The following is a 24373-nucleotide window of genomic DNA, read 5'->3' on the forward strand; positions in this document are numbered from 1 at the left end:
GCACGAGAACAGTCTATATGGGAGAGAGGCAGCAGGTACGGCACACTGGCAGAAAGAGAGAGATGCTTTACGTCACGTTTCGGTCAGACCAGTCCAGTAATGTCTGTCTTTTGCTAATGTGAATTCCCATAGCAGTTTATTCTGTATTTATAAAAATGTGGGTGATTGTTCACTGAACTTTGCCTTCTTCGCGTAGCTTCTCTACTGCCATGCATCATAATTTCCATAACTATTCATTTTTTTCTGTGAAATCCCAGCGTTCATGCAGGTTGACGGTACAAGGTCTTAACATCAAACCATCCTGCGCTGCCAAAATTCAGCTGAACTGATGAACCGTGCCTGCTGCCGATTACCAGAGCGCGTGTGCTGTTTGAAAAACGGCAATCAAAGCAGCCATTAGATACTTTGTGAAAATTTGACAATGATACAATACAACAGCAGCAAATCTAGGTTAATGGCACTCTGTTACTGTTTCAACCACTTCAACCATTTTGAAAACCGGACTTAGAGCGTTGGAGAGGCGTACAGAGCACATTTCAGCTACGAATTTCACCCCTTGGTGTTTTACTGGAACATGCCGCTGTCATGCTGAATTTTGGTCTGTTTCCATTTGTGGAAGTTATAATATTAAAGATCATTTTGGTGCCGTCACATATTAGAGACACGTAAAGACAAGAAAGCCCATCTATCTGTCTCCGTCACGCAGTCCATCATACATCGCTTCAATTTGAATTCTCCACAAATGTGCATTTCGCCCGAGAAAAGTCGACCCACTTTCAGGGTGGGTGACAGCATCACGTTAATGACAGTAATCGATCAACGTTTTATCCAGGAACACGCTCTATACGTTGCAACATTTCCCTTTTTCCGTCATTGTGATGGCGTATTTTTGCTGCGAGTGCGGCACATTTGATGTTTTTCCAACACTGCCTCTCGCTTTCAAGTTTTTAAAAGCCTCCTAGATGACAGATGTCCCACCAGGCTCTTAGCTCCTTCACCTCCCCTCCCAAGACACATGTGTTGGGATAGAGTGGGGAGTCATCTAAAAGCCTGTGAGAGGGGGAGGGGAGGGAGACTTTTACACTTAGTCTATTTTTAGACCAGAGCCTTTTTTTTTGTTGTTGTTTTTTTCCCGTTGCCACTCCCACGGAGATCTAAGAACAGGCACAGAGAGCCGTCTCCAAAAGATGGAGAGATGCTTCGATAGAGAAAGAGGGGGATTCAATCCCCCCCCCCCTGAGATTCAAAGGAAGATGGTGACAGATACTGAGCACACAAAGTGCAGGTAGAGAGATGGAGAAAAAAATGAAATTGAGTCCCAGAGTGGCTGCGTTTTATTCCAGCTCTAGTAAATTACTCGCCTCTTGCCGAATACAGGGTGTGGTCACCGCAATGCAATGCTGTGTCTTGCTACAAATACGTGCACGCAAGATTTTGAGGTGTGCTATAACTGCAGCAAGGTCTCTTTTTACTCCCCCAATTGGGGGTCGACATATAGCAAGAGAGCAGTGCCTGTGAATTTTGGGCTATTAAACACCGGTGCTCTTATTTTGAAAAGAGAAAAACAGCCCTAAAACGTAATATGTTGCAGAATGTAAATTTGTGGCCATAACCTAATACTATTTCTGTGATTGACAGTAAGTACCGTTATGAACAGGCTTCTCAATGGCCGTGCTGAGGAATCATAGATTGGAGATTGCTGTTATTAACTGCTAGTTGTAGACGGTTCAGCATGTAACGGTTTTACATCCGAGAGGATAAACCCACCTGACTTCTATAATTCACTGGCTGGAGCCACATTACACAAGCACCTTCAAGGTGAAGTAAGTAGGAGTTACGGGCAGAGTGTGTTACCAAGCTGATTTTAAGGACTCATTTTCTGGTTTGAAGCTGTACGCGGTGAAATATAACAAATGTCATTTGGTTTTGAAAGCCCACAAATTCCACAAGGTCACCATTCAAAGTTCAGTCAGAGACACTTGACATAATAAAAAAAAAAGGATTGTAGACTATTTATTGCAACAGATACAGCACTATCATGTTTAGACACGTCGTGATATAAACCGAAACACTGCATCACACTACGTTGATGGAGAAATGTCCTGCTCAGACTCTTCGTTTCCCGCTCGTAGCAGGAGGAATTTGGGGCCGACGGGGGACGTTTGCGGGGACCGGGGTCAGCATCAGAAATGAGTCAGCAGAGAGCTAATTGTCAGATTATAAATACCTCCACGCCAGCGTGTTTAAATGTGACTTTAAGAGATTCAGCCCATAAACTGAATTCCTTTTCATGCATTTTGTTCTCTCTCTCTGTCTCTCTCTCTCTGTGTGTCTCTCTCTCTCTCTCTCTCTCTCTCTCTCTCTCTCTCTCTCTCTCTCTCTCTCTCTCTCTCTCTCTCTCTCTCTCTCCATCTATCTCTCTCTCTCTGCCTCCCAGTGCTCAGCAGGCCTTTCTGTTGGAGAACGTGCCCTGTAACGCCGCCAGTTGCCATCATGTTGGGAGGATGTTCCAAATCCTCTGGGACCAGTCAGATTTGGGAGCCATCCAAAATGCCGTCATGGCAACGTTCTTTGACATCTACGAGGACGTGAGTAGTTTGCGTTGAGTTGATGTCGTTCAAAGCTTGTTTTGATCACACAGAACCACCGTCTTCCATTTCTCCACACCGTCCCACAGCGTTTCTCTGTCCCCTCTTATCTGTCCAAGTAATGCTCTGGCATATACAATGGCACTGGTGTCAGATAGTTAGATATGCCACTAAAAGTGACACCCCCTTGTCTGCAGTATTAAAGAATTTGATGCCAAATGGAGAAGAAAATGAATAAATCTCACAGAGCACACAAGACTATTTGATTCCTCTAATGCAGAAAAGTGGATTATGTGTAAAGCTTTGATGTCAACAAATTGATTTAAGTTTATGCTTTTCCTTTCATGCTCAGAAGTAATATTCCAGAATTGGACTGAGGACAGAACAAAGTCCTGTTCAATTTAGTGCTCGTTCCTAATCAGTATGCCGCTTAAAGCCCATTCTTTAGCTTGTGTGAGAGCCTACTTTACTCCATCGCTGCCAGCTTTGTATTTACAAGACAAAGCACTATAATTTAGCCTATTTCTCACCTCTTATACATGCTGTTATTTTTACACCGACTGTCTTTTTCAATTAACCTGGATTTCTGTCCATGGTGACAATGGTGTGTTCGTTTTTAAAAGACATGGACCCTTGCAGAGGTACAGCACATTATACAAAAAATACACACTGTCCTAATCACATATAGTTTATAATTGAGAAGACAAAATCTTGAAATATTATATATCTAGCAAGTCACACATCTGCTGAATTGATATGATTGAAGCGATTTGAACCCAAAATCAAACCGATTGTGCTGTGATTTAATTGCAATAAACAAAATAAATCAAAAGAATGCCAAATGAACTAGAGTACATCATGATGCCGATTCGTAAAAGGTCTGAATTCATGCTCTGAAAAACAACCAACTTTTAAAAAGCTTGTTTTCTGAATGGAGTTCAGATCAATCGGGAATATGCTATGACTGTAGCTGCTCCATCAACAGTCAAAATAATGCCATCTAAGCATAAATAGGGCTGCAGCGTTATTCTTTCTTCACGTACATTTATACTCATATGATCTGACGGTCTCTGTAAAAATATGAGGTGCAATAATAATACAATAATAATACAATATTACCTCCATTTCTGATTCAACAACGTCAGGAGAATCTCAAGGCTGACAGCTTTTCTCGCGAACACGGCCTCACGCCAATTTCTCAAGCAAGTGGATGAATTTCAACTCATGTCTAATAGCATATATGCATTGACTTTGTACGTGATCGCGCCGCGCAAAAAAGATCTGCTTTGTGTCTGGTTTGAACACACCTTTGTACACGGTTGCACCCAGAATGTGTGACTGCACACAGCACAGAAGCTGCATTGCAGCCTGCCGTGCGTGCCTGTCTTATCAGAATTAATTATTACTGCTAATGCGGCCTGTCCGTTAAATTCAGCTCCCTCTCTCCGTTTGCCTCTCACTCGCTCTGTGAGAGAATGCGTAAATGGTAGAGAGAGAGACGGAGTGAGGAGAATGGGGGGGGGGGAAAGGGAAGAATAAAGAGATGATAAGATAATGCCGAATCAGTGTGTTAGAGGGATAAAAATGTACATCAGAAGACACACACACCAGGCTTCCATTGTCCCTTATCTGTGTGCCTGTCTTCATTTGCAGGGTATATTAGACATGCTGGTTCTAAGCCAGGCAGAGGGCAAAAACGACTTGATCATCCACGCTTTGAAGAACAATTATGAAGCTGATGCCTACTTCGTTAAAGTGATGGGTAAGTGACTGATTTGCTGAGTACGCCCTGTTCCTCTCTCCTCTCCACATGCCTAAACTAGTTTACTTGATGGAGCACCGGTCCACATGAAGAAAGAGGAAGCCCCCCTTTTGCCTCTTTCTGTCCTCTTCTCCTTCACTAATCACATTCATAGAAATACAACTGAAATTTTTATATTTTATGGTTACGTGTATTTTTTATTTTTTTTACCATAACCGTTCCCATTAGACCAATTAGAATGATTGAACATGAGCAGCTCTTTTCCCAGACCGAGAAACCAGATGGCCACGACTGTCATCCGTCATGTTATTTCGATTTCTAGCCTCGAGCTACTAGTCGGACGAGGGGGGGGGGGGTCTCGTCTGAGCTTTTTGTTCCATTTCAACCCGCATAGAAAACGGCCACTGTCCGCACAAGACTCAGTCCTCTTTCCCTGGTTCTCCACTTTAATCTTGTATATTACTTTCAACAAAGGTATACTGTAAGTACAGCACGGTGAGGCACACAACTCCCAGTCTACTTGCCCTGTTCATGACACAAGAGTGGAAGCTGAATAATGGGCTGCAAATTGAAATTGATTATGTTTTACTTGTTGGAAAGGGCACAGTAAAAGTCCGACATATTGTACTAGAAGATTCCATTAAGAGGCTATGAACCTCGTTGCTGTTTGCAATCAGACTGACTTTTTTTGTCCCAGTTTCTTTTATGGATTATGTGTGCTTCAATGTTATTATTGTGAAGTGATGAAATCATCCTAAATGTAAGACCTCTGGCTTGTGTGATATTGTTAACTAGTACATATTTCATACCAGATTTTCTCAGAGCATAAATATAGTTGTGAATATAGCTAAGTGCTGAATGTAAAGCTATTAATGAAGTTAGTTATATACTGTTGTATTACTGTTTCACACCGTGTAGCTAGAAATCCTGGATGTGAAGTCAGACTGGCACCTTTATTACATGTCAGGCTCCTCCCTCTCTCCCCATGTAACCCGTCGCTTTCCACTTTTGACTGCCTGATGAATGAAGGTGTCAGAAATGCCAGAAAAATAACCTTTAATCTGTCTGCTGCAACGACAGACAGATGGCTAAATGTTCACTGATTCAGAAGAAAAAGCAATATGGTGCAATATGCTGCGTTTCAGTCGCACTTTAAACCCGGTATTCACAAATGATGTCTGACTAGCAGCAACTGTAGCGTCAATGTCTGTGTGCGATGCTCAGAAATAGTTTTTTTTATTTATTTATTTTTGGCTCGCCGCTTTTCCTTCTGAGTTAATAGAATTTATTTCTTTTATTTTTTTTATTGTAACAGCGTTTGAGTGAAATTCAAGACGCTGTCTTTTGAAGTCAAAATGTTGGTACAGCGTTAGTACCTAGTGACATTTGAGGAAAGCAAAAATAGTTCCACTCAAGGGTGGGCCTCCGCACAGTTTAATCTGTCACTCTGCTCGGCTCATTAGTAGGAAAAGGAGCGTCGTTCATCCCTTTCTGTTGCAGAACAGTTGGCGAACGGTTGTTGTTCTGTCTTTTTTTTTTTTTTTTTTAAAGGGAGGGGCTACAACTGCTCCTCTGCTTTCAGAATCATAAGAGACACACATAAATCATCACCATGCCCTTGTAAAGCACACTTACAGTATGTAGTCATTAATATTTTCCAAGTATTACTTGTACATACACATTTGAACTGTCTTAATAGATACTGCCTGAGATTAATATGTAACACATACCGGGCTCTCTGATATAATACAGACTCAACACTGTTAAACAACAAACTAAAGATAAACACATTCCAAGAAAAAAAGGTTTCAGAAGCAAATACAAAGTCTCAGCTTCACAATAATAGGAATTAAACTGAATCGATTCATATTACAATACTAAATGGAAAGAATCTGACAGTATAGTAAAGTCTTACTTGGCATTTTCCAAAGTTTCCTGGAACGTGCTCAACTCTGCAACGTTATTTTGTTAACGTTAACTTTCCATGAGGAGCGCTTGTGGTATCGCAACAGATTGGACTTCCTTACAGTAAAGGAAGTAGAGCCTCTGAGCTCAATGTTTTTGTGTACATTGTGCAGGAAGAATAGCTAAATGACATCCATGATGTCGTGCGTCCTGCTTTGCATCTCAGTATTTGTGGGATATTTGTTTGAACGCTTGGTTAAAGTCAATATAGGGTCCTAGTGTGGGAGTCGGTGGTTTCCAGGTGCCCAGTAGAAGTCTACATGGACCATACCATGTCATTGCTGTGGTCATATACGGTCATATGTCCATACTGGGCCTGAAAGATGAAGCGTCTTTAAACTGAAAGAGGGCGGTCTTCAGTTAGCTCTTTAGTGTAAGTAACTACCAGCTGGTGTGGTGACCAGTAGTCAGAATGTTCCAGTTTAAAATTCCAAACGCATCACATCATTGTTTTCTGCTTTATCACCTTTTAAAAGCTCTGGAACTGTGAAGCTACGCATCCAGCAAGTCTGCAGTCAGCGTTAGATGAGAAGCCGTATAGAGCAGTATAGAGCTTGTTGGTCAGATAGCAAGACTTTTAGTGAAGTCGTAAGCGGCTCGTCATCATTGCCCTAAGTGGACGACTACGTAATAGACACATAATTGTCAGAAACGAGATAGTTTTGAGATTCTCTCCAGGAAAAGTGGGCTCAACAGCAACAAGCACCGTGCTATGTTTGGGACAAAAAGCCCAAAATATGATGTTTTATTTAACTTGACAATAAACAAGAAATTGTAAAAGGAAGAGCTTCTCAGCCTCCATGTGTACAGTGTGTGTGTGTGTGTGTGTGTGTGTGTGTGTGTGTGTGTGTGTGTGTGTGTGTGTGTGACCTTGACTCACCCCCCCCCCCTCGAGAATCAATTCCTTTTGTGCCGCCTCTCTGAACGCTGCTGTTCTTTTCGTTATCCACGTCTTGTCTCACTGCAGCACATCAAACAAAACACACACACAGATACACCCACACCAAAATGCCTGTCTTCTCTTCTCCCCCCCGTTGATAGCAAACACTGTCAGCCCCCCCCACACACACACACACACACACTTCTCCCCTTTATTCAACATCAGTTATTACACGTTTGGTTGTGAATATTTCATACATGTTCGGTGTTGCATTTGCTACATCTAGCTGCGTGCACACTAGCGAGCAAACGCCGAGCAGCCGACATAAAAACGTATCCGTCAAGTGTTACACCCTGTCAACATTTCATTCGGGAGTTCGAATGCACCTTAATAGCTTCGCACCTCCCGCGAAACTCCCCTCGAGGGCAAATTTGTTTATTCTTTTCATGCGTCTCCGATAGCATTACACTGTAATAAGTGAGACTGAGTGTGTGAACTCCATATTCAGACACGTTCCGTCAGCCAGTGATGGGTCTTTGTAGACACCCTGATCCAGTCCTCCGTTCTGTAAGATAGAATCCTGTTTTCTCAAGATGACATTGCTCAACCCTCCCCCGAGCATTATTGAACAACACCAGCTGAAGGATTGACTTTGTGTCCGACTCGGTGTGTGTGTGTGTGCAGTTTGTGAGTGAAAGGTAAGGTCCTGCGATGCACGCGGACTTCCCGGGATAAATCCATCACAGGTTGGTCTCGGACAGCAGCCTTGCCTCTCGGCCTGGACTCTTGCTGGGCTTTTTCACACGGAGATGACCTGAACCCGCACCGGTCTGACATCTCATCCTTCCGTGCGCCCGACCTGCAGTAGTTCACACACCAGGGCGCTCCATCAAGATCCGTGCCTCTGTATTTTTTAGGAGCAGGCTAGAGGGTTTCTGTTGTACAAAATTTTAACGATTGGCAGCCAGGATGCCGTTTGGTAAAAAAATAATATATATATATATATATATATATATATATATATATATATATATAGGTACTAAAGAGAGAGAGATCAGGGCTGTAGCTCAGTTATTTGTTGAATTCTGTTTCATTTATAGTCCCTGTGCGTGTTTTCTTGGCAGATAATGCAGCATATTATAAAGTTTGTGTTGACTCGGGTGTGCTAATCACCGACATTCACTTCATTTTGCTAATTTTATATTCCAGATTAGATACTCTGTATTTTTTGTAATGACTGTGGAGCAAAGCTGACATGTTGCTTTTGGTTTTTATTTTGCTTTTTGACATATTGGCATATCATAACAACAGATTTTACCTCGTGGACCACCATGAGGTTGACATTTTTGCTTTTTATTGAAGCAAACTATTAGATGGATTGCTGTGAAATTTGGTGCACGCATTCATGCTCCCAGAAGATGAATCGTAGTAACTTTGATCCCCTAATCTTTCCCCTAGCACCACTATTTAGTCCAGAGCATTAGTTAGTTATTCTTCATTGAGGTTTGTGTTTCCTTCCTCGTCTTCCGTGTCTGTCTCGGACAGGCGCACATAGATAAGACTCGACTTCTTGGCCTTGGGCAACCAATCAATAGGAGAATGACAACCATGTGATTGTGACATCGGCAACCAAGACCCGTTCCACGACCTGAGCCAATACAGTACAATCTATATTGTCTCGGGTCACTCAATAAGTCTCATGCCCGAGTGGGTCCTGCATGTAGCAGACGCGCCATCATCAGTGAAGTGTCATAATAAGTAAAACAGACGTTTGTTTTTGAAGCGAGACAGTGTGAACTATAAATTGCTTTTTGAACGTGGCTGTTCATCAACTGATCATTAATCATACTGCCAGTGTTGGGACTAGTGTTTGTTAGGGGCGACCACATTTCAATCCCGTATATATTCATCACAAGGTTTGAAACAGAATTGATTCTTTAAAAAATTCCAGTTCATGTTTTCTGTTTTGGCCCCCATCATTGAAGAGACATATATACATGAATCATACGTTTTGTTATGTTGGATTTTCAAGGAACGTAGAAAGGACATGCATCCCTGTCGAGTCTTTCACAAAGCAAAGTGGTTCCACTTTGAGCTGAAAGAGACAATGAAGCGCAGTGTTCGCAGGGTGGACAGATGGACGGATGATTGCTGCTGAGGAGGGAGGAGATTGGAGAAATCATCAACTCCAAAATTAGAAAGAAAGATAAAATGGGAGGGAGTGGGAGGGGGTATCTCTGCATGAGCATCTCTGTGTGTGTGTGTGTGTGTGTGTGTGTGTGTGTGTGTGTGTGTGTGTGTGTGTGTGTGTGTGTGTGTGTGTGTGTGTGTGTGTGTTTGGAGGGGGGGAGGATGAGGAGAGAGAGTGACAGGCAGAACTGTATGAGTTGATTAGTTTCCTGCTCATTTATTAGGATGCAGATTAGCTGCATTGAGAAACATCTGGGAGCTTTTCTCAGGCCCAAATACTTCCTCCTCCTCCTCCTCCTCCACCAAATCCAGCTCTCCCCTTTCCACATTTCCTCATCTCCTCTCCTCTCCTCCCCTCTCCTCTCTTGTTTGCCCATCTTCTCCTCATTGCTGGCCTCTTTCATTTCCTTCCCTCTAACCCTCTCTCTTATCCTCACCCCCCCCCCCCATCCTGCCCTCACCCCTCTCTTCGGCAAATGTCTCGTTTCCTGCCTGTCAGTCAAGCACTGCCTTTTATTCCCTTCCTTTCACATCATTCAAATGACAACGAGGAGATTTACATGAAGTGTGGCTCCGTCGTCCGGAGGAGGGGTTGACTGGAGGCTGTGTGTTCAGATCGGTGTGAATACTTTTTTCGGTGTCTTCCGCGGCACACAGAGGCGGCTGAGTGGGAGCACCTGCTCCCGTGTTTGTCAAAATAGCAGGCTGCACCGGCTTATGTTGACAGTTGAAGTCGTAATGGCTCTGCCTGCAAATAAGACAACAAGCCTACAGCACAGTATACTACATCTCGCGGACATTTTATATTCATTGCCTACAGGGAGCAGTAGTTCACATTTTTTGTTTCAGCGTAGTGTCTTGTAATCCCTCTCCTGGAAGATTTGTGATGTTCCCACTTCTAGTTCAAAAGCCAAATAGCAGGAATTCATCAACCCAGGCACTTTTTTCTTTGCCAATCATATCAGCCATTGCACATCCTGACCAAAAGTGAGAATACCAGCAGCAGCAGCAGCAAGGAGAACACTGAGATACCAATCAATTTAAAAGGAGACCTATCATGAAAATCTCACTTTTTCAGTGCCTGTGCACATTTTGGTATCTGGAGGGACTACCAACCCACGAACTGTGAGATGAGATCTCTACAGTCACTCTACAAGCCATTCAGATTTGAATCCCCTTCCTATGTCACATCCAGGCTCATTAGAATATAATAATTGTAATAATAATATTTATTTTTGTGAGGAATTGGGGAAGCAAGAAGACGGACCAATTTGCAAATTATGGGGAGCATATTGTAGAGTTGGCCAGTTTAGTTGATTTACGGCTCTAAAAGCTGATCCAATCCCTCAAAATTAATTTTGCTCTGCGACCGTTGGTAACGCTCCTAACCCACGTAAAGTCTCACTTAGCCTTTCCAGGCCACAACAAACGGGAGGAAAGTTTGTGTGCTGGTTTTGCAAGGCTAACATTAACCCAGTGCTGTAGGCTCGTCAATTTTCTTTTACAGCTGTGGGAACTCGACTGTGGTGTTAAAAGTACACTAAATGTGATGTATACAACTTTTCCATCATTCAGAGGTTGTTTTTTTTTCTAAAGGGCATTTGTCTTTTGGGTCTTGGATAATCCTGTTTCAGATTATGCAAAAAAAAATTCTGTATACATTACATTTTATGTGCAATTTTCTTGTGCGAGTCTTTGAAAAGCACATTTGATCACAGTAAAACAAGAGGTGGCAATGCTGTAATTCTATTGTAAAGTGCTGCCGACCAAATCCAGTCTCGATGAAGAGAAGATGTTTTCTCTAGACAGTTAGCCTCTCTGATGATGTCAAAGTTTATTCTAATTGAAATGGCTAATTAACGTGGTGGTCACATTGCATTTGTGGTGTTCATCCAAAAGTGAAACAATGTGGGAGCCACTGCCAGCTGTTCGGGGACAGTCGGCTACAACAACACTATAATGATGTCACCCAAAGTGAGCGGGGGGGGAGGGGGGGGGGGGCCTTCCTCTGGGAGTTCAAACCTCCCGGCAAAGCAGTGTTTTGTCTTACTCACACTTCGACCAGATAAGACAATAGCCGTCAAAGTGTGTCTAATGAGGGCAGAAAAGGACATTTCTATTATTATTCAGTCAGGCACACATGAGGAAACCAGTTTCACAGGAGACAATTGTTTAAAAAAAAACAGTTAAATGTCTCTTTTTTTTTATGGCAAAGATTTCATAATATCTAAATGTTCAGTGCTACATAGGCTTTTATTCACCAGACAGATGAGCAGAATCTCTGTATATGCGCGCATACACGCATATATGTAGTACATGCTGCACGTGCCATATGTAACAATACTTTGTACATCATCCCTGTGACATGGATTACAAAGCTGTTGGCAGGTGGCCATTTCTGGAGTTGCTATATTGCTATATGTTAAGACCAGATGTCAGCTCTCTGTCAATCACAGTGTGTGTGTGTGTGTGTGTGTGTGTGTGTGTGTGTGTGTCTGTTGGTGTGTGCGGGGGGGGGGGGGGGGGCGCATGTGTTGTGCCCATGCATGTCTGTTAGAGGCCCTGCAGTCAGCAAAAGCAGCCTGAGGACAACGAGAAGTGATGAGCATCTCGGAGCGAGCGGCGCTCAGCTGTCAGACTGCTGTGTTTGCGTGGCTCCGCTTGGCTCTCGCTGACTCGCACTTGTAGCCACTAGCGCTGACACGGCACGTCATGTTCCCCCGTCGAGATCTGCTCATCGCATTTTGCTCTTTGTGTGTGTGTGTGTGTGTGTGTGTGTTTGTGTGTGACGTCAGCTGACCCAACGGCTCAGGACTGTGTTGTGACGTGTGCATGAGGTTACCATGGCTCCCTGTAGTTTCTTTTTATAGAGTGCCAAAGAGGACACAACTACAGGTGGGGCTCCGGACCAGAGAAAGGTAACCTCTCTATCACACACCAGACATATGTTGAATAGTCAACATGCTGCTATACTGAGTTTAGTATCTACTATTACATGATCAGAAACCTTTGAGTGGCAATAAGTGCACCTACAGAAATTCATTTCCCATGAAATTATCTGTCTGCACTGCACATCATTTTTTTGGGTGGGGTGGAATTGCCTTCAAAGACCGTGAGTATTGCGAACTATAAAGGTTCAATGGTTCAATGTTTGTAACAAGCATAAGAAGAACGTCATATACTGTAAATGTTCAGATTTGTTATCGGTGTATAAAATGTGTGCTGCTGCTTGTTTTTCAATTCAAAACATTGAATTTCAGTTTCGGACTAGAAATATCAGGGTGTTTGTATCAGCGTTGCAAATGTTGGCATCTCACCGGATCTATTGATTATGTTATCACCAGCTGCCACAGCGACGCTGGTATTGCTTTCACCTTGTGAGTCTGTGTGTGAGTCATCCCGGCATAATGTGGTCCCGGGGAATCCTACTGTAACGGAAAGTTCTGAATACCTGCCAGGTTGTTTATATTTCCGTCTGTCTGAGATTTGTCACGCGATAGCTTCATAGCCGTGCAAGATGCAGTCAGGAATCGTTACAGGTGTGTAGTGTGGAACGCAATGAAGGCCGAGTTTGAAGATGGGTGTGGTCCGAGCAAGGGCGCCAGAAGTAGGGAGGTGGGAAGTGGGTGAAAGGGCGATTGGCTTTAAATTTTCCTTCAAATACATGTTGGCACTATAGTTATCATTTATTTAGCTTTTTTTTTTTTTTTGCATAAATTCAAGAAGTAAATTGTCCACAACCCAGGTGATGACGCACAAACCTAATTCTGGTTTTATTCTCTGCAAGATGTCAAGCTTTTGCTTGATATTCATCACAAAGCCAAATGAAATTATTGCTTGTGCATGTGAATGATTGCTTAAAATAACACGGAGCAACTCATTAATATTTGATGTCAACACATCAGCCCCAGACACCTCAAATGTCAGTGAATGCGTTCATTGAAACCTGGCTGGCTGTAACAAGTAACAGTGTTGTGCAGAATATAAGAAATAGATTTTCTACATTTAATACGTGACGATCCATGTGAGGAGTCTGCACAGACGGGTTTTAAGAAGTAGATTTACAACGGACTCTTGTCCCGACCTTTCTGAAATCTTTATACGACACGACTGGCGTAGAGTAGCAGTAATAACACTGAAGCACTCCACACCAATGAGTCATTTGTTAGTGGTGAGAAATGACCTGGTTTCTTGTGTCCCAGGTCACAAACTGGCAGCACAGATTAAGAGCACAGAGCCCCCCCCCCCCACTGAAAACTGCCTTTACTTCCATTGTTGGTGCAATATTGTGTGTACGGGATTGATATTTTCTCATGTAGACGTAAAACGTGCTCTCCCCGTCTTTCCCTGTTTCGCAATCACAGACTGCCGATTTCTCTGCAACACTCTTAAAACCACTGTTCATGAAACGCTGCTCACTGGCTGACTCATTGTCAATATGATGAAAACACACACACACACACACACACAGACCGGTTCGTCCTCCACTTGATTAGGTTTGAACTGCGAAGGAGCTGCCATCAGTCTTAATATCACAGTAGAAAATAGGCTAGCTCCATCCCACATAGGCTGTACTGTGTGTGTGTGTGTGTGTGTGTGTGTGTGTGTGTGTGTGTGTGTGTGTGTGTGTGTGTGTGTGTGTGTGTGTGTGTGTGTGTGTGTGTGTGTGTGTGTGTGTGTGTGTGTGTGTGTGTGTGCGCGTGTGTGTGTGTGCGTGTGCATGTGCGAGAGCTATTCCAGGGGTCTTGTCTTGGCCCTGGAAGAGCTGTTATGTACTTGTTACATGTCAACCAGAGATTGAAGTATGGACCAAGCAGCCTCACACTAAATTCAGTGTAGTTACAGGCACGCACACACACACACACACACACACACACACGAATGCCCACTCCAACACAGACTCTTCTACTTCCTGGAGCGACGGCGTGCCCACTGAGTTGTGAAGGACTTCTGCATTCATGCAGTTTATGTCTATCTTTTTCTCCCTCTTTCTCTTTATGCATCGGTGAATTTGTGTCATGAATTTCTTATTGTAGCACGTGTGTGTCCCCTGTCACGGATTAAATGTGTTAACTTTCCCAATGCCACACATTTATTACGTTCAAGAGTTTTCCGTGGATGTGTGAAGACCTCCGACTGAAAGTGCTCAGACTTTATCGGGTGTTTGATTTTAAATTCAACAGGAAACTAAAAGCAGAGAAAAGGTTTGACATGAGGCCAGGCCGCTTTGGCAGTGTTATTTCCACTGGGTGCCAAGTGTGATTTAGCTTTATTGCATCAACACTGGGAATTAAAATGTTGCTGAAATGTGACGTTTTGTTTCCCATCACCTAAACACAAATCGCCACGCACATAAATTTTGATCAAATTGTGTCAATTTAATTGACAGTAAACGCCTCATCTCACCTGTTTCCAGTGAGATTTTTGGTCACACGGTATATTTGGATTCAAGCTGTGTGACATCGGTTCTTCCTCTTGGTCCTTTCATGGACCAACGTTATCGTCTTTCGTCTCTCTCTTTGAGGATGGATTTCACGTCAGTCTGACTCTGGATGTATTTTTTAAGGTTGCTGCCAGATTAACACTGACAATGACTCCAGTTCACCTTCCAGTTTGTGTTGGCTTCAACCAACAGAGAAGCAGAGACTCTGGGAAGTGCATTTTTACTCACTGCAGGTTTCTTGACTGACCCGTTGCCACCAGGCGGTAACCTCCGCTTCTGAAAAGGGAAACCAATGCATCAGTGCCTTAATCTGGCATTCTATCTAATGGCCATCAGGGGGCGACTCTTCTGGTTGCAAAAAAAGAAGTCTGATTGTGTAGAACTCCATAAGAAAATGACTCGACTTCTCACTTGATTTATTATATCAGTAAACATTGTAAACATGAGTTTATGGTCTCAATTGCTAATTTCAAGTCTTCTTCAATACAGCATGATGTTCATTTTAAGTCTTGTGTCTTTCGTTCCATGTCCTCGGCCTCTAAATTCCCAAATGAGACCGACTTCCAACAAATGACGGTCTAATCTCTCTGCGTTATTGATTTACAGTGTCAGTGACAGTGATGCCTCTAGCCTGACCCCGAACAGCATGTAATTCAAACAAGCAATGAATAAACCGATCCCTGAGATTTATTGATCATCGGCGTCCTTCGTAGATGACTTTGGTCATCGCCTGTGATGTGTTGATGTAGAATAAATACACACAGGGCTGTTTCTGGTCAATTTGGTGCACTAGACACTCCCAAAGGCATTGATCTTTTAGATGAAACAATAACCTAATGATTTTTTTTTTTTTTTACTTTCGCTCAGCTTTATTCAACTTCTTTTGCAATAGAATCGCCAGAACCAGCCAAGGGCTTTGGGCGCTAATTGCTGTCACTTTAGAGGGTTCACAGTAAATGTATAGAGCCATTAATGAAGTTTTTACAATCTCATTAAACGATGAATAGTCTGTGGTCATTGCAGGCTTATTTTGATATGCTTGGCTTGAAAAACATTTTGTAACCATGTTGTTGACAGTTTTCTAGAATACCTATGTGATTGCCAAACGCGCTTTGAAACGCAGCGTTGAAGTGACAAAAGGCCTCGATGAGAAACCAAAGCATGCTTTCCCAGATGAAATTAAGCTGGAACCTGTTTATCAAGGACGTTAAGTAGCAGCCTATACGCAGTGTGGTCGGTTGGGGTCAAGGAACAAATGTTTGCCTTTGATGGGCGCTCCATCTGAATTCCCCTTCAGGCACGTAACTAATAAGCTTGTGGACTTCAAAGAGGAAAATTTGCCCTTGCCACACGTGCGCCACTTGTTTTTGAATCAAAGCTTTAAAAGTACGGAAAAAAGTCCTTTTGTGTATTTATACGAAGTGATGGCAGAAGGCAAGGGCGGACTGGGATTTTTAAAAAATGGCCCTGGACATTTGGACTCAGACCGGCCTACCAAATTTCAAATCAATTCGTCCTCAAGTGCAGCATGAATGTCTGCACTAAATTTCATGGCGACCCACCAAAAGCTACAAATGTAAACCTCATGGTGGCATTAAAGGAAACGTCGGGTGATCACCAAAGTCATCTGGATTCATCCTTTCGGGACCAAATTTGACGGGAATTCCTCCAATCATTGTTGACATATTTCAGTCTGGACCAAAGTGATGGACCAACCAATGGGCACAGGCATCCTAATTCCTAAAAATAACTTTGTATATTCTCAGTATACAGGAAGCAGGAAGGTGCATAGTATTTTTTTGTAATCTGATCCATGGCCCTTTACTACAGATTGCCCCCTCCCCCCTTCTATCCCGTCTATCTAATAATACCAAAATGGCGAAAATACACTTTGGAAAAATAAAAAAGGAGCTGGAGGTTGATTGATGTAGATTGTGCACAGCAAAGAGAAAGTTTGAATGATTTGAATGGCTCCCTGTGTTTCACAAGGTGTGCAAGTAGAAAAGCAGATGAACTCGTGAACAGAGTGTGTTGTGAATGGACACACTTGTGTATTTGCTCCGTTCGACAACACTCCAGAAGGGATCCATGAAACGCTGTCTGGTGGCGGTGTGGATTGCCCTCTAGACCTGCTGTATTTAAGCCTTTCCTAACAGTCGCCATTCATTAATGCTTAATGGATGGCCTGCACGCGCCTATGAATATTCCAAACAGTGTGGAAGAATGCATAGAGTAACCAGTGAAAAGTGACACAATGAGGGAGCCACGGACAATGACTGGACGACTGGAGAGCATGTGACAGGAGACCTTTATATACATCAGAGCGACGTCGGGGTGTGCATCGGAAATCCATTTCAAAGAGCCTTTACACCACTGAAAATCCTCCTGAAATAATTACAGTGCCCACTTTATAGTAAAAGTTTGTGATTAACATGTTTGAGGCAAATGAGTGCCGAACAATCCGATAGCGAGGCTTCATCCTCCCACGAGTGAGTCGGGGGCGCTGTGATGTTCCCTTTGAATAGGTGCATTGAGTTTGGCTGCTGTTCAGCACAGCACCAGGGGCCGACCTTATTAACGGAGTATTGGGCTACGGCGTGACTCCATCAGGCAAATCAAGGCAACCTAGACCCAGGACCCCATTAGTATGCTAATGAAGTCACTTCTCTAATGACTGATTAGTAATTCTGCGGATTTTGTCCTCGCTCCGCTTGTACACACAAATAAGCGAAATGCTCTCTTAGGCATGCACGTCTCCGCGCACATGCAGCGCTAATAGCGTGCACATTTATTTTTTTGATGCTTCTCACCGCTGCCAATTTATTTACGACCCTGCCTCCCTCCTTTCTTTGCTTGTCCGTCTTGTCCACATTCACCTAGTGCACAGAAAATATGATTCAATTAAGGGAAATGTGATGTGAATGTGAGGAACGCTTAAGCACGGTTAATATGAATTTGTTTTCCATTGTCTCGAATGTGGAACGTGAGTCATTGTGTGAGAACAGTTTGTTTCTTTGTGCCAGTTTGACCCGCTTGTTACGCGCTGATACTGCGACTCCGTCACAGTGTTGGACTTGTAAGAGCAACCTGTCTAACTCTGGCATCTCTGTCCTCCTCAGTGCTCAGCGGCCTCTGCTTCAATGACTGTCCAGAAGATGTCAAGGTAAGAAATCTGTCTCTGTTCGTCCACTGTTCCAATAACATCATTAAAAAAAATGTTTTTTTTAAAAAAGGTCAAATAGTTTCTCATCTGTCTGATCACTGACCAGGTGTGTCTCTCTGGGCATACTTCTCCCCATTGCACTTATCTTCCCATGCATACATCTTTATGTTCCTCCAGAGTTTCTAATCAACAATGTTTCAGCAGGAACAGAGAGACATGTGCTGGGATATCCTGACTGCTGGCCAAACTGCATGTCTATAGGGAGGATCAACTTTATATGCAGGAAATTAGGGAAGGGGATTTGAATTGGTGATGTGTTTTTGAGCTCTAAGGCAGAATAAGCTTCTCGTTCTGTGTTAAATGCAGCCTGAAAAACAAGTGAGGTTTGTGTGATAAAATATCACTTGATTTTCACCTGTCCAAACCCCTCCCCCATTCATCTTTTCTTTAATGGAGACGAGCAAGAAACCTAAAGCCCAAGCTTACTGTATCATATCTTTCACATTTCCCGATAAAGTATGATTTTTTTTTAATACAAGGGCAAATAATTGCCAGGTGTACCCGTTTCCCAAATCCTGTCCTTGGTAAATACATTTTGGGGTTTGTTGCTTGTTGTTGCTCAGGGACACTTTGACAGTGACGAAAATAGGTTTGCACTCATGATTTTATAATAACGGGTATCCTTTCGTGGTTTACTACCTGCTCACTTTCTGATAGTTTATGAGGCGTCCGAGGCTTCATGCCTGCCTGACGAGGTTAACTTCTGCCTCTCACAGTGGTCCCAGCTAACCCACCTTAAGCTCCTTTTGGGACTCTACAATTAGTTTCATTAACAAAAGCTTGGTTAAAAAAAAGATACAGACACAACATAGTACAAACTCAAAACAATCAAACACAGAAAATACAAGACTTTTATTGTGTCTAATATCAAGTCAGCACATTGAAGGCTGTTGAAATTAGGCGTGAAATGGATAAAAAACAACAACTTATGTTTCAGATCTAATTGCGGTTTTGAGTCACAGGTTGGAACCGCAGAATAAAAGGGAGAGAATACAACTTTTAGAGAAACCCGGATCAAATACAGATCAATCTGTATTTTGCAGCTGATACAGATTGGCAAACATCCATGAGACACATCAGCCGATACAGATAGTTTTTGTTCTTGTTACCACCCTTCTCGCCAAAAACAAAATTACATTTAAACATCATGATGAGCATTATAATTTACCTTTGCTCAGTTCCATTTGTCACTGAATAGAGCCTTTTCCAACACTGCGGCCTCAATGAAATGATTTTCTGACAGCGCCAATGTTTTTTTTCAGACACAGCCCTGTTGCCGTCGTTAGCGCTGTAAGCACCGTTAGCTGCTAGCACCGTTAGCTGCTAGCCGTTGGCTCAGACATCTTCGTGTTCAGACCCGTGTGCAGGCAGGCAATCCTTGCTGTACCGGTTACCACTGCTGCGGTAGTGGGCCAATCAGCAAAACCATACAAATAGTCTTTTTTTTTTCTAGATCTGGGCACAAAAAGGATTGATTGCAGGTATCGTTTGACTGGAGGTAATACGTGGTACTGGGGTATTTCGGTCGATACCTTTATGGAATTGAGTAAAGATACCCAGCCCTACCAACGCTTGACTGCCTCTGACCTGCGTCCAACTCTATAGCCGGTCATATTGGAGGGACGGCTGAATCACATTGACCCATACAGATAGACCCCCATGACACACGACATACAGTACGTCACAGCGTCGGTCTGCAAGGCGTATATGGTTTTGCATGGAAAACATAAGCTCTTACACCACAGTGCACTTTTGGAGTTAAACGCAGACATCGATTTATGGAGCAGTTAGCTTCCAGCCCCTTTTTATTCATCCCAAAGAGCCGGTGTCATGATGATCATGTGTAGGTGGACAGAGAAATCTGACAGAGATACAGCAGCCGGTAGCATCTCCCCTTATGTAACCTTTCACCAGTCAAAAGCCCTTCGCAAAACACATTAGCGTTGACATCAACAAGAGGTTGCTGGTATTAGAGTTGTTTTGGTTTTCTGTCGGCCTGCTCTTCCACTCGCTTGTTGTTTGACTGAAAGGTACGATGAATGCATTAGACGAGTGGCGCTCGCGGCTGTTTCTCCTTCCCTCCCCTCCCATCCATCACCCCCTCTATCTTTTCATTTCGCTCTCCCGCTCCTCTCCTTCTTAGTCACACCTCTCGTCGTCTTTCTTTGAGCCCACTGATCTGCTCCGCTGTGGCTTGCTCATCTCTTTCTTCTTTTTTTTTCGTCCTCATTTTTATTCCTTCCTCACCCGACTGCTGAGTGTCACAGCATAAAGGGCCAAGTCTCTCCTGCAGTTGTATGTTTGCGCGTGATGAGCCGAGGTAAAGCGAGCGACGGCTCATAAGATCTCTCGCCGTACTTTCGGAATGGAGAGATAAGACAACCCATCTGTGTCCGCGCACGAACACGCAGCCTCACATATGCCAAGTCAGACATTCGCCACGTCACCTGGTGAAAATAACTGAAAAACATGTCTGTCTGCCCCTCCCTGCTCTTTTCTCCCTGTCCTCTTTCGACCCTCACTGACAGACGGCTCGTGTGAAAAGATACTTGCGAAGTGTCGACATGTCAGTTTTTTCACGAGTGTTTCATGTTTTCGCAGCCTTTTGGTGTTAACCAGCCAGGTCCCTATGTCATGTACACCACAACGGACTCCAACGGCAACCTGAAGAACGCCTCAGGTAAGGTCTTGATATTCATTATATATATATATATATATATATATATATATATATATATATATATATATATATAGAGCTCTAAAGCCGGTCGATCCACAAAAATGTCCCCACCCTTTGGTTTTTGCCCTTGGTGGCTGAAATGTGGGTCAAGTGTGTGGGTGTGAAGCTTTGTGTTTGTGTTCATGCCAATTGGCAATAAGGGGTGAGAGTGGTCATATAACTAGGCGGCAGCCTCCAGTTCTGAAAAGTAAAACCAATGCTGAACTGCTTTAAACTTGCATTTTCTCTAATCTCTCATCTGGCTGCAAAAAGTCTGTTTGTATAGAACTCTATGAGAAAATAACTCTACTTCTCTCTTGATTTATTACCTCGGTAAACATTGTAAACATAAGTTTATGGTCTCAATCTCTAGTTTCAAGGCTTCTTTAATACAGCATGATGTTCGTTTAGTAAATGATGGTCCATTTAAAGTAAAATAGACCATAAAGCAGGGTATGCTTTAGGGCGGGGCTACCTTGTGATTTGACGGTTCGCTGCCCTACCAGAGCTGTAAATGGCGTCTCTACGTCACTCCTCCACAGTCCAAATATGGTCACTTCCCCTTTCAAAGAGTTCCTTTTTCATTAGTGATACATGAGCCACGTCCTCTTCCATAACGTGTGAACCATTTATCATAGACACTTGTGAAGCATTCATCTCTAGATTATCCACTTCAATGATCAGAAGCATTTATTTTTCTGAACATTTCACTGCCTGAGTTTTTTTACATCCATGTCAGAATTATTAATATCTATTATTAAACAGTGACCGCTGTCCTTAGTCTAGCTGAACACGACAGCATTTGTTTTGAAGGATTTTGATAAAACAGAGAATGAGAAGAAGAGGGGCATATTGATTTTATTTGCTTTTTTTATAAATGAGAAAATAGCTTTTATGCCTCAAAGGCTGAAGCAATAAGGGTGGCTAAAGAAAAGACTGTTGTAACTGAAAGATAATACATCAGTTTGATAAGGCTGTAATGTTTGCTTCATTCTGGAGTGTGTTGTTTTAAAGTAGTTACCTGTTTAAATGCAGGTCTTGCCCACATTTGTATTTTGTAAAATGCTGTAATATGTAATGTTCAAGAAAAATTAATATTCTTTTTTAAAAGATGAGTCAAAATTGTCCAGCACTGTCGATCAAATATTCCGCCTGGAGTGAATGCAGTGGCACTGTTTACGGGACACAGTTTTCTCAAAGTTTCTGCAGGACTGCAGCACAGAAAAATACTGTGAAAGCCTCCAAAACACTGTAGGCCATTTTCCCCCCAAACTTCCTTCCACAGCAAAGCAACATTCAAACTGTCCCCTCCTCTTTTTTTGTAATGTTTTGTTGTGGATGTGTGAAGTTGTGCACCTGTTGTTTACTTCTTTTAACAAAACTCTGAAGGGAATATGACGATCGTAAATGGAACTAGTTATAACATGCCGATCGAGAGTGCTGGAAGTGATTTTCTGTTGACTTATGAGTGTTTTTCTGTTGACTTATGACTAACACAAATTTTCAATCTCTAACCGCTCCACTGCATGTATTCTCAAAGGGCTACTCCCTTCCATTAATATCAGCAGTCCTGTCAACATCTGGCTGTGTACCACGCCGAGGTTTTGTTCACAAATCCCCACCCTCTCACGTGAATAATGACAAGTATTTCCTTAATGTCAGCGCCCCCGGCTTTATTGATTGCTATGTCGTAGCTTGTAGCGTCACCGCGTCTCCGTAGGAGGACAAATTCCTGCGGTCCCGGAGCTGATGAACACTGCGCTACTCTTCTACGTCAGACTAACAAGGGTAGAGAGAGAGAGATACATACACAGAGAGACAAATAGATCCATAGAAAGATGAGAGGAGACATTGAGGACAGCGATGCTGTGTCGTATTAGCCAAAGTTAACCCAGTTGACGTTACATTGTGGGAAGGATACGGAGCTGGATGAGGACAAGATGCACTGACAGCCTGGGGTCAGGGATATATATAGTCTGGTGTGTGTGTGTGTGTGTGTGTGTGTGTGTGTGTGTGTGTGTGTGTGTGTGTGTGTGTGTGTGTGTGTGTGTGTGTGTGTGTGTGTGTTCATGTGTGTGTTTGCGTGCTTCTGCGTGCATTCCTGTGTGCAGCATAATTCCACTTTGTCAGATTTCATTGTTTCATTTATCTGTTGGCACAGTTGGGAGTCAATACATATTTAAAGAAAGAGGAGACAGATCACCGTCCAACATCATTATTATTTCACCACCATTAGACAGCTATGAATTCACGGTGACAAGACGCTGCTGAAACTAATCTTTCAAAGGCCGCGGACTTTTCAATTAGGTGCTCTGCATCCGAGTCCCAAAATATTGGGACAAAATATTAACACCAGCCGACCTGTATTTAGTTGTCTTAAAGTGTGTCGAAACCCACAGCTTCATTCCCTCTCTACACACACTGTGCTGGTTTAAAATATGCAGTCAAATGGGCATAGAGCAAAAGAGCGGAGAGGCGGGGGGCTGGGGGGGCAGGAAGGGGTGGAGGAAGGCTATCACCACCTGCACCCACGCCCACTGCAGAGAAGATGGAGTCGTACAGAATCACACTGGATGCGGAGGCGATTTTTTGGAATCATACTAAATTGAGATGCTGAAAAAGATCCAGTAATATTTGTGTATTTTCTTTTTTTTTTTTTTTTTTTTTTTTTTTGGCTCTACAAAAACTGAAATGTTGACAGTTCAAAAGGGCAGTTTTTCACGTTTACACTTGTTTTGTATGGTCAATGTGGACACTTACCGTACATTACATTGTCTCTTTACAAAACCATGGGTATTACTCTGCAGCCTCCACTCTTCTGGGAGGTTTTGAACAAGATTATTATTATTTATTTTTTTTATCCTGGCTGCAGCCGCAAGAGCATTTCTGAGGTAGTCTGGCAGTCAGTGTTCTAATCTCATCCCAGAGGTGTTGGATGTGGCTGAGGTCAGGCAAGTTGTTAGAAGCACACTATTGTCTACACTATCACTGTGCACTGTTGCAGTTGCTGCTTGGATTTCCCTTTCCATTCCCTATAATCACTGTTTTCATTATAAGATGTAGGATAACAGCCTGGCGTGGTAACTTGTCTGTACAGTTGAAAACACAGATTGCTCCTAATTAACTTTTCTCCCAAACAATTGAGCAGGCACAGAAATAGTGTCTGATCCAACTCACATTCTCCACTCAGAGTTCCACCTCTAAAACATTTTACACACCGAGCCGCGACGAATACACAATACGATAACGCTAAACAATCTAATATTTTGCATCAAAACTATTCATACCGGCAGTGATGCAAATCTGCGACAGTTGCAACACTTTTTCAATGAGAGAGCAGCGTCTGACACTTAAGACACTGTAAGTTGTTTTATTGAGTTTCCTTTCAGCAAAATGCTCTGAGTTAACATATATCTAGGGCTTTTATTGTGAAAGGTAGGAACGGAAGGAGTAGGTCTGGTCTGAGCTGCCTTTGTCAAGGTTGAAAGGAGTAATAAAGTTTGCCTTCTTGGTTCAGTTTTGGAGTTTGAGCCTCATATAAAAAAAATTAAAAAACGTGTACATTTTGAATATGTTCGTTCCGCACAGCTTGATTGGTTGATG

At 42.9% G+C, this 24373-nt stretch overlaps 1 protein-coding gene across 1 annotated transcript in view; it reads left to right on the plus strand.

The window, feature by feature from the left end:
• Positions 1-24373, plus strand: part of itfg1 (integrin alpha FG-GAP repeat containing 1) — a 127339-nt gene that overhangs the window by 77228 nt on the left and 25738 nt on the right. Inside the window, exons 11-14 of the mRNA XM_068730718.1 lie at positions 2438-2588; positions 4242-4350; positions 17948-17991; positions 20653-20731. Coding sequence (XP_068586819.1) covers positions 2438-2588; positions 4242-4350; positions 17948-17991; positions 20653-20731 — 383 coding nt within the window. The remainder of the gene's footprint in view (positions 1-2437; positions 2589-4241; positions 4351-17947; positions 17992-20652; positions 20732-24373) is intronic.

The sequence above is a fragment of the Cebidichthys violaceus genome, unplaced genomic scaffold (assembly GCF_023349555.1).
Source record: "Cebidichthys violaceus isolate CVI_PGR_0920_01 unplaced genomic scaffold, fCebVio1.0.p SCAF_5, whole genome shotgun sequence".
NCBI classification, from domain to species: domain Eukaryota; kingdom Metazoa; phylum Chordata; class Actinopteri; order Perciformes; family Stichaeidae; genus Cebidichthys; species Cebidichthys violaceus.